General features: G+C 40.9%; 1 protein-coding gene across 9 annotated transcripts; it reads left to right on the top strand.

Moving 5' to 3' along the window:
• The first annotated feature begins 3,041 nt into the window (after positions 1-3,041).
• Positions 3,042-11,469, top strand: LOC118359192 (UDP-N-acetylglucosamine transporter-like). Of its 9 annotated transcripts, none has more exons than XM_035737543.2 (8): positions 3,042-3,547; positions 8,072-8,282; positions 8,466-8,620; positions 8,938-9,060; positions 9,176-9,347; positions 9,903-10,021; positions 10,380-10,513; positions 10,615-11,469. In XM_035737543.2, exons 2-8 carry the CDS (start codon positions 8,093-8,095, stop codon positions 10,700-10,702), a joined length of 981 nt encoding a protein of 326 aa, XP_035593436.1. In that variant the 5' UTR covers positions 3,042-3,547; positions 8,072-8,092; the 3' UTR covers positions 10,703-11,469. The 9 variants fall into 9 exon arrangements, with proteins under 9 accessions (XP_035593436.1, XP_035593437.1, XP_035593435.1 ...); XM_035737544.2 differs by having other exon boundaries at positions 8,067-8,282; XM_035737542.2 differs by lacking the exon at positions 3,042-3,547 and adding an exon at positions 7,071-7,480.
• Positions 11,470-11,589: the final 120 nt, after the last annotated feature.

Below are 11,589 nucleotides of genomic sequence, written 5' to 3'. Positions count from 1 at the left end.
ATTGCTCTGTCTTTGGCCAGCTTCTCCATGAACTCCTGGCAGGGGAGGTTAAAGTTTGTCTTGACAATAAGCATGGCCTTGATGGTAGGAACAGTGAACCTATTTCTTGCTGCTGTCCATAGATCATCCATTTGGGAGAACACTCTCTCGACTGGTGCATTACTTCCAGGTAAGCACATGACAACAGACGCTAATCTAGCCAGGTTAGTGTGTGGGATGTCGTTCTCTTTGAAGTGGTTAACCACCGTGCTCCATCTCTGACTAAGCGGTGTCTCAGATATTTTCCATTCTTCAAGCGATCCCCCCCTAGGAACTCTTGCAGGCCAGTAACTTCGTCACACATCCTCATTGATGGTCACATTGGGGCATTTTTCCTGCAGTGTGCCTGACTGCTGCCTTCTGGATCTCTTCACACAGAGGTTGCCTTTTTAAAAGGAGACCATGTAAATCCTTTAGATTATCTGTGTGCTTTCCCCATGCTTGCAAGTAGTTCACAGTCATAATGAAGAATGATTGGGATGTTTTGAGAAAGCTTTCTTTTTGACATGGCTCCATTTTCCTCTGTCTCTCTCAGAAGTCCTCTGACCAAAACTGGAATGAAGTTTTCATCACGTCTTGCAGTCAATTTTGCCTCAATGTTTCTCAGAATTGCAGCGGAGTCCACAGCACAGTGGTCCTGGCCTCCAAGCATCTTGATCGTGTTACTGAATTACAGTCAAGTTTCCATCGACAAAGGCCAGCCAAAGTTCAGTCAGTGGATCTTCGAACATTGTTCACAGGACAACAGGGCATTTGTCTTCAGAAATAAAAAGGATTTCAATGGCACATTTTCAGGACTCTTTCTAGAGCAGGGAGCATGGACATCCAGCGAACATTGCTGTGTCCTAAAATATTATGGTACTCCTGGCCAACAAACTCACAAAAGCCCTTCAATCTTTCTACTTTGATGGTGAAAATATGAACATATTCAAATATCTTTGTGAGCAGATACTCAACATCATATCCAAAGCTGTTCTGGCCGTGTTATGAATGAAAACCTAAGCCAATCACCTCCCACTGCAGAGCATTTTTGGTATTTGTTGTCGGCAGAGAATGTTTTCCAGGTTACATTTTTGGATGACCACCAGGACCTCAGCTGCAATTTCCTCTGCTGTTTCTCCATTCAATTCATCAAAATCAAGCAGTTTTGTTTCCACAGATGTGCTGCCATCATATATCTCATAATATCTGACTACTATTGGCAGCAGCTTTACATGTCCACGATTGGACGCATCAGCTTCCTTGTCAGTTGTGCTGTGCAGTCCAGAGATCTGTAACAATGATTGTGTCGCATAGTGTGGTATGCAAAGACACCCTTCTGCACAGCTAAACCATGTTCTTCTTGGGAAGGCTCTACCTTCTTGAAGAATGTGTTAACAGAGGACATACCAACACGGGCAATCAGAGAGGCTTTATGCTTTTTCGTCTGCTGATGGTCTACCACTGCCGTTCTTCACCGTAATCATATCTTTACCTTTCCTCCTGTCTCCTTCACACTTCTTCCTATCCAGTCTTCCTCCTCTCCACTACTACTGCTATCCATGAACATTTCTAAATATATTTTCACAATACTTATTATAATGCCAAACCATTAAAATTGTAATCTACAAAAATTATCTGAATAAATTGTGCATTAATTTAATATAATCATATTTTCAAAATAGCCCGTCCACTTGCATGTTTACATGTGAAGGTTTTTTAACCTAGCTACCATAACAGTAGCTAGCTAACCAAGCTAGCTAACTTAGTCTACATAGCTAACGTTAGCTAGCATAACCTATTTAAAACCTTATAGAGCAGATCATCTATCTATATTATAAATTGTGACATAACATCACTAGCTAGTATCTCAAACGATTGTAATTTACCTGGCTTGAAAATACGTTTGTGATGATGTTGTGGATTCACTTGACACTTGCTAGCTTCTGGACAAGTTTTCCACAGCAGTGTTCTCTAAAACTATCGCGAGCAAGTAGTTAGTAGAAGAAGAAGAGTGAATGAAACTGCTATAGCGAGCAGCCCCCTCTGTTGGCCTAAAACAAGCACAACGCGATTGATACGTCAACCCGTAGGCTCTGCTGCCCGGTCTTTCTTGCCAAGTAAAATATTTCACTTTGCGGTCTGTTTTTAACGCACAGTTAAAAACGGGGACATTTCCGGGGACAGGCCACCAAAAACGGGGACTGTCCCCGGAAAACGGGGACGTCTTGTAAAGTAAGCATTTCACTGTAAGGTAGGGTACCTTACAGTGAAATGCTTACTTTACAAGCCCTTAATTAACCAACAATGCAGTTTTAAGAAAATACCTTTAAAAAAAGTATGAGATAAGAATAACAAATGCTTAAAGAGTAGCAGTTTCTTTTTTTAACATTTTTATTAACAACAAATCAATACATAAAGCACATGAGGGAACACAAGCATACATAGATTACAAACAATGGACAATCGAGCTAGGGGGTACAATATCACATTACAATTACACAAGGACCTTAAGGGACATGCATATACTTACAATTCTAACAGCTTTTTTGTTAGTAGAGCATTTAACCGTCTTAAAATACAGTTCAATTTCTTTTTGTAGGATACGAAAATGTGGTTTTCTGTTTGTAAATTTACATTTGTGTATATGAAATTTGGCCAAAAGAATAATGAAATTAATTACATAAAAATGATTCCGCTTATTTCTATTGTATGTAAAGAATCCAAACAGTAGATCTCTCCACAATAGTGTAAAATCTTCATAAATGTGTTCAATTATAAACCTACTGATGTCTTGCCACAGTTTTCTTACATGCATACAATGCCAAAAAAAGATGCACAACTGTTTCTGGGTGAGTCACTCGCCAGTCTCCGACACTGACGAACAAGCCTGCCGTCATGGGTTTTCAGTAGAACCCTGTCCACCCATCCAGCAGGTGGCAGTAAAGGGCGAGAGGAAGGTTAGTTCTTGATGTTCTTCTAATCAGATGAGGAAGACAAAAATACTGTACAAGTCGTGTTAGAATACTCATACTAACATACGGTATACTACATACTTAATGAGTATATACTACATACTATTAGTTCATTTTAGTATACTGTAAACGAATGGTATCGTTCATGTGTTGAGGGTACTAGAGTTTCGCCTGTCTATCGGAAGTTGATGCTGTTGCTATGCAACCTCTTGCTAGCTTGTTAGCATGACAAATGACAAGCCAGACATTTTACGATTTTGGGTGTGTTGGTAAATTCAATCTGGAGTGCCAGAGTGCGCTCTGGGCGTTCGTAAATCATTGTCAGATTGTCAATTCATAAATTTAGTGTTTCGCTCTCGGAGCGCACACTGGGAGCTCTGGCCAAGGGGGGTGGATTGAGCGTTCAACGGCAGTCAAGCACCCAAGCGTTTCAAGGATGTGTTCAAACAATGATTTTTCAATGACCAGCTCAATTAATCCTTACCATTGTGACAATGAGTCGTCATAATGCTGCATAAACTGTCCATTAGCCCAGGGGCGTTGGCAGACACAATGTAAGTAACTTGAAGTATGTCCCCCTAATTGCCCTGAATACCTCTGTTGATCGTACAGCTATTGTATGCAGTAATCATGAGCCTATGAACCAGAGTTATACCAAATATGTTCTATGTATGCGGAGGACTCAACACTATACACGTCAGCTACTACAGCAACTGAAATGACTGCAACATTGAACAAAGAGCTGCAGTTAGTTTTGGGAATGGGTAGCAAGGAATAAGTTGGTCCTAAATATTTCAAAAACTGAAAGCATTGTATTTGGGACAAATCATTCACTAAGCCCTAAACCTCAACTGCATCTCGTAATGAATAATGTGAAAATTGAGTAAGTTGAGGTGACTAAACTGCTTGGAGTAACGCTGGATTGTAAACTCATGGTCAAAACAGTAGCTAAAATGGGGAGAAGTATGTCCATAATAAAGCGCTGCTCTGCCTTAACACTATCAACAAGGCAAGTCCTACAGGCCCAAGTTTTGTCGCATCTAGACTAGTATTCAGTAGTGTGGTTAGGTGCCACAAAGTGGGACTTAGGAAAATTGCAGTTGGCTCAGACCAGGGCAGCAAGGTTGGCCCGTAAAATACATGGAGAGCTAACATTAATGACACCCCTTTAAAATATTATCATGATAAAACATTAATGACATGCATGTCAATCTCTCATGGCTCAAAGTGGAAGAGAGATCGACTTCATCACTACTTGTTTTTGTAAGAGGTGTTGACAAACTGAATGTACCGAACTGTCTGTTTGAACTACTGGCACACAGCTCGGACACCCATGCATACCCCACAAGACATGCCACCAGAGGTCTCTTCACAGTCCCCAAGTCCAGAACAGACTATGGGAGGCGCACTGTACTACATAGAGCCATAACTACATGGAACTCTATTCCACATCAGGTAACTGATGCAAGCAGTAGAATCAGATTTTAAAAAACAGGTAAAAATACACCTTATAGAACAGCGGGGAATGTGAAGAGACACACACAAAGGTACAGACACATGCATTGGGATATTGTTGTATAGTGGTATCAAACATGTTGTATTGTATATATGTAGTACTGTAATATTATGATGCACTCTTTTATCTTTATAATTATATGTAATGCAAGTGCTTTAATATGTTTGGACCCCATGAAGAGAGATCGCTAATAAACGTTGGTTAGCTACTTCCAGACACAAATGAGAGAACACTTCACTCTGACCATTTTACTCAGCCTAAGCAGGGCTGGTTCGGCAGTTTTCATGTTATCAAATCAAATCAAATTTATTTATATAGCCCTTCGTACATCAGCTGATATCTCAAAGTGCTGTACAGAAACCCAGCCTAAAACCCCAAACAGCAAACAATGCAGGTGTAAAAGCACGGTGGCTAGGAAAAACTCCCTAGAAAGGCCAAAACCTAGGAAGAAACCTAGGCAACCTAGGTAACCTAGTCATTTTTTGCGTCATCGTTGCATGCGATCATCATTCTCAAAGCCGCTGTTTACTTCTAAGATCACTTTAACACCGCCCTAAAAATGCAATAAAAATTTGGCACAAACCTTCAAATAGATATGTAAATGACACATTATATAAACTCTTTATAGTGTTTTATTTACATTTTAGAGGCGATAAGGTGATAAGTTGGACAGATCGAGTGAAAAAAAAGCAATTTTCCCACACGACATCTCTCCTTCTTACTATCACGCATTAGTTTCACTTCCCACCCGCCATTTTTAAAAAGACCTGACAGGGCACATTGCCTGCTTGAATTATGCAGAAACGGGCAGTGTGTAGGTCATGTAATTGATTCTGTTGGAAAGGGGAGAAATTGTGCTTTACAATGGTATTGACATTACAGTTGATCTGGAAGTATTACGTTTTTGGGGCGCTAAAATAAAGCAATTGTATGGACCAAGGCGATGTACGAGTTTACGTTAGCTAATAATGTGAATAATCACGTCAATAAACGTTGGGTAGTTAGATAGTAGATAGTTAATATACTGCCTGGCAAGTTTGATGTAACATTATTAGTAGCCAACTAGAGTTAGGTAACTAGCTAACATACCGGTACATACTGCGGTAAGGATAGCATTGCTAACAAATTGTCAGCCAACGTAACTTATTTGAAAAATTGCTCAACATTTGTCATAATTAGTTAAAGCAATTCATTTGTATCCGCTCTCGTCAGAGTTTGCCTGCATATTTTCCTCCGTTTTCTTCAAATTTGAAAACGTTGAAGCCACGTCCATTTTCTGAAGACTTGCATTATGGGCCGTAAAAGCACGGAAATGGTGTCCACTGCTTTTTTTTCTTATTAACAACTAATCAATACAGAAAGTACATGAGGGAACAAGTATATATAGATTATATACAATGGACATCGAGCTACGGGGTACAATATCACATTACAATTACACAAGGACCTTAAGGGACATACATACACTGACAATTCTTAAAATAGTTCCATTTCTTTTTGTAGGGTAAGAAAATGTTTTTTTGTTTGTAAATTTACATTTGTGTATATGAAATGTGGCCAAAATAATAATGAAATGAATTACATAAAAATGTTTCAGCTTATTTATATCGCATCTAAAGAATCTAAGCAATGCATCTCTCCACAATAGTGTAAAATCTTCATAAATGTGTTCAATTATAAATCTACTGATGTCTTGACACAGTTTTCTTACATGAATACAATGCCAAAAAATATGCAACACTGTTTCTGGGTGGTCATCACAAAAGGAGCAATTTAAGTTGTTTTCCTTAAACTTCTTCATATAGTGGTTGGCAGGATAATATTTGTGAATAAAAACATTTTTACATTTTGTTAACAAGTAGGTATGTGTGTGGCAACATCCAAACTTTTTCCCAACAGATATTATTAATAAATCCATTCTAATAAGGCATGACATAATAGATACAACATCCTGCTGAAACAAGGATCGTATCGCTCTGTTGTTGAATGGACCAAAAGAGAAACAAATCTTTCCTACTGATGAGTCAACAGGGTTAATGGAAGGTAGGCTCTGAGGGTCAGGTCTGGACACGTTCCTGAATAACAGAGCAACACCTGAGGGAATAGCATCTAAAACAATTGCAAAATCTTTAGGTGTTACAGGGACCTTGTAAAGTGATAAGAATTCCTTATAACTGAGTAAAATACCCTCTGCATTTACCAGTTGGCTCACCAATAGGATATGATTTCAGAACCAATATTCTAAAAACAAATAAGTATGTTTATACAATATATCCCGATTATTCCATAATAATAATAATAATATCTGTGTGGAGAAAAATTGTGTTTATAAATTAAGGACCATGACAAGAAAACCTGCCGATGAAAAGCAGAAAGTTTCACTGGAATTTTGTCAACATTATAATTGCAAAACATGAAGTTAAGGCCACCAAAAGTAGAGAAGACATGATGAGGACATGGTGTCCACTGCTTGTATACTTCGTATTTTGGCGAATTTAGTACACATCCGGGAACTTTTGGCATACTAACTATATCCATATTATGACCAATAAGCATACGATATACTAACATCACAAATAGTACGATTAGTATGAGTATTCGAACACACCTCAGTAAAATTATACGAAATGTTTTTGATTTAGCTAGCTATGTCTTTGCACCTTTAGAATAGTTACCGTAATAACACAGACAACAATTATGGTATTATGGACAATTACGTAGGTATGAAGGGGCAATGGTAGAATACCATTGTTGGTGAGCCAGCCTGGGTCAATGGACGAGAGGACTTGAACTAAGACAGTACAATATGGTTTAGAAACTCTGCTTGAAATGTGTGGCAAACAGACCTCTGAGTTAATTAGCTACTCAGGGCAGCTAACGTTAGATAGCTTGCACTGCAACCCACACTTCAAGAATTACGGCTCAAGTTAAACTTTTGTATAACCTAGCTAGCTTCTTCCGGTGCCACCAGGTAGGTCTGCAATCCTTGCATTATTAAACTGGGTGAGAATGATTAGTCAGTGGCGCTGGTGATGAACGTGAGAAGACGCCTGTACAAACTAGCTAGTCAACTTTATAGGAAGGTGCCACTTGTTTTGACTGTAATTAAACGGAATAAACAAAAGTTGAATTATTAATTTAGTCATTGTTGACTTTCTGTCATTATGCATGTAGCCTGACTTTTGTCTGTAAAATCATTGAAAAGGGGATTCTACAATCATGGGAATGTCCAAACGGACCTTACCACACTACAATTAAAAGTCTGTTTATCTTTGATGAACTAGGAAACTGTCATATATGGTATCTGCTGGTGCCCCTGGTCTTGCGGACAAATAGAGCATTGTGTTGCTGTTTTTGAGCCAGTAGGATGCCAGCATGTTTGTCTGGCCACAGTGTCAATGTAAGCTAATTGTTCTTCACAACCACTGAAGCTTGTCTCCAGTGCCCGACCACAGGAGCAAGAGTTGCAGCCATTTGGCCCATTGGTCCTTCCTTTGAATGTTTCAAGACTGCCCCCTCACCTTGCAGTGCCTAACTATTATCTCCTCTCCCTGCAGGCCAGAGTGACCCTGCTGTCCTCAACATGGTGTCGTCCAGGCTGAAGTACCTGTCTCTGTGGGTGCTGGTGTTCCAGACCACCTTCCTGGTGCTGACCATGCGCTACTCCCGCACACTACGGGGGGATGGCCCCCGCTACCTGGCCTCCTCTGCTGTGGTGGTGGCTGAGCTCATGAAGATCATCACCTGTGTGCTGCTCATATTCAAGGAGCACAGTGAGTGTCCTCAAAGAAAATACAACTGTTTAAAAATATACGTGCAAGTATACATTTACACTCCATTTGTCTCCCTCTCAAGTTTCAAGTTGTATTAGTCATATATGTACATGATACACATGGCATACACTGTCCAATGAAATGCTTTCTTCTCTCACTCTCCTGCCTGGCTGTGTTTCTCAGGCTACAATGTTCGGGCTCTGAACAGTATTCTGAGGCAAGAGATCACTCACAAGCCGAAAGAGACCCTGAAGCTGGCCATTCCTTCTGGGATCTACACCCTACAGAACAACCTGCTCTATGTGGCTCTGTCCAACCTGGACGCTGCCACCTACCAGGTAAGACAACCTGTTATGGTGTGCACAGGAGGTTGGTGGCAACTTTAATTTGGGAGGACAGGCTCATAGTAATGACTTGAGCGGAATGAGTGAAATGGTTTCCATGTGTTTGATGCCATTCCATTTGCTCCGTTCCAGTCATTATTATGAGCCATTCTCCCCTCAGCAGCCTCCACTGAGTGTGTGTGTGTCTGTTTTGTAATTGTGTGGACACACGCATATGTTTCTGTGTGGGATATCTACTTGTGTCTGGGGTAGTGTACTTTTTATGGTCTCTAAATGGTGTCCCCTGCTTTCCCCTTGTCTCTCTCCACCAGGTGACGTACCAGCTGAAGATCCTCACCACAGCCCTGTTCTCAGTGTCCATGCTGGGCCGGAGGCTGGGTGTGTACCAGTGGCTCTCCCTGCTCATCCTCATGGCTGGGGTCGCACTTGTGCAGGTAAACTCTACTCTAACTCCTTTACAATCCACTTTTTTGAAACCTGCATTTACACACTTCAGTGACTAAATTGTTTTAGTGCAAGTGTGTGTGTTTTTGTGTGTCCGATGTCTAGTGGCCCTCTGAATCCCTCGGGGCCCCTGAGAAGGAGCTGTCTGAAGGGTCCCAGTTTGTGGGTGTGGTGGCGGTGCTGGTGGCCTGCTGCTCCAGTGGCTTCGCTGGGGTTTATTTTGAGAAGATCCTCAAAGAGACCAAACAGAGCGTCTGGGTCCGCAACATCCAACTGGGTCAGCATGAAAGGTTTATACTATAGTAGGGTTTTCTTGCTATAAGGGCATTTTTCATCCCAGAATTACCCCATTATTTTTAAAGGTATGTTGTTTATGACAGAGCTCCAGTATCTCTACCGGGTCCTTGAAAGGAGGTTTTACAGTGTTTTTTCCTTTTCACTGCACAGAAACCCTGTTTGTCTCTCAGCTCCTTTTCTGCCAAATGAGTCTTCCTGCTGAGTTTATTTTTACCTCTAAACGTGTGAAGCGTGTGTTAATTCTCCTGTGATTCATTTCCTGGTGTGAACTTGTGCTAGTTTCCTGTATCAAGTGTATGTACAGAGAAGAGACTTGATTCATCCTCATAAGGAATGGATGAGTGTAGTGTTTTTGGCATGAATGTATTCATGTCTATGCATGTAGACATGATTTGTCTTTGATTTCCAGTCAAGCACCACAGGTTATTGTTTTTTTGATTAATGCGGGCAGGGTTATGCTTAATCTGCTTTCCTATCAATCCTACCTACATCAGTTCAAACTGCCATATCATCTGACCTGTGTGTCTGGCTGTAGGAATGTTTGGCCTGGTGTTTGGTCTGATGGGGATGTTTGCATACGATGGGGAGAGAGTCCGAGTATCTGGGATGTTCAAGGGATACAACACAATCACCTGGACAGTGGTGGCTCTGCAGGTACATCTCACTATTGTCTTTTCACTTCACCTATCAGCTTTAGGTCAAATTTAGCCAAATGCAATACTAATTCGCAAGCTACCAATGAGGAGAAATAATGTTCCGTTTTTTACAAGTATATGTTTTCAGAGGCGAGAGTGTTACCCACTGAACCAGACTCCGGTCAAATAGTATTCTGTTTTAAGTGAAAAAGCTTGTTCTGTTAATATTGCAGAATGAATATTGCCATGCCTCTTTACTAAGGGAATATTGCTTGATCTGATTCCAAATTTATAAGCCTAGCAGTATTATAGTGTCCGTTTTGCCCAAACTACCCCACTCTGCTCATCCAGTCCATGTCTGGTGTGTGTTTCTCTAGGCACTAGGAGGGCTGGTTATAGCAGCTGTCATCAAGTATGCAGACAACATCCTGAAGGGCTTTGCCACGTCACTCTCCATCATCCTGTCAACACTCATATCCTACTTCTGGCTTGAGGACTTTGAACCCACAAGGTACACACATTCTAGCCAGGTTATTTCAATTTCCTATTTTAATGTCCCTTGGCTCTGACATGTGTAATGCTGTGTTTTTTATTTATTTGTGTCCTCTCCAGTGTGTTCTTCCTTGGTGCAGTACTGGTCATCGTGGCCACCTTCCTGTATGGCTACGAGGATAAGCCATCCCCCAACCCCAGGGGCTAACCTAGAGGACATCACCGAGGACCGAAGGGGATGTCAGGGAAGAGAAAAGAAAAGGTGAAGAAAACAGTGGAGCAGAAGAGAGAAAAGAGGAGCGAAGGACACTAGCCTAGAGGCATTGTTGACATGGGCCTCAGACACTGTGGCCGTGTTTTCACAGGCAGCCCAATTCTGATATTTTTTCCACTAATTGGTCTTTTGACCAATCACATCAGATCTTTTTCAGAGCTGATTGGTCAAAAGACCAATTTGTGAATTCCCTGAAGGCCATAATGTTCACTCATGACTTGTGACAATAGTCCGGATGTGTTGGACTCCACCGACATACTGATGAACTATGTTACTGTAGACCTCTGTACTTTTCCACGCATTGGCGTAATGTGATGTGTGTGTTATTTGGGGAAGAGGGGAAGGTTGACTTTATTACTGTATTTACCAATCATTAGAAACACAAAGTCCAAAAAGGAAATGTTTCCTACGTCAAAGACGAGTGTATCATTCTATATCACGACTCTGTTGTTGTAACATTGTGCGTCATATAATGCTCCCTTGTAGAAGTTTTACAAGTGCTCTGAGCCATGATATGAACACACAAAGTCAAACGGATGCACTCCCTATTGTTTTTGCCACTAATACATTTTCTGATTGAGTGCATATTGTGCATGAGACACATACACATACACCCATGAACTGTCAATGTGCAACTGAGGGGGGAAATGATTACGTTTGCAGAGGGATTTAAATAGGTTCAATAAAAAAGACACATTTTACTTGAATCATTTTATTGAATTAAAAACACTGCTTGCATGCAAAAGCTCCCACCCATCCATTCTGAAACCCTGTAAAGTACCACCCCGTGTTGTCCCACTACATCCTCCAGTCCGAGTCAT

Source organism: Oncorhynchus keta, chromosome 26, assembly GCF_023373465.1.
Source record: "Oncorhynchus keta strain PuntledgeMale-10-30-2019 chromosome 26, Oket_V2, whole genome shotgun sequence".
Classification (NCBI taxonomy): domain Eukaryota; kingdom Metazoa; phylum Chordata; class Actinopteri; order Salmoniformes; family Salmonidae; genus Oncorhynchus; species Oncorhynchus keta.
The sequence above is the reverse complement of the archived record's forward strand: the minus strand, read 5'-3'. Positions and strand labels throughout refer to the sequence as shown.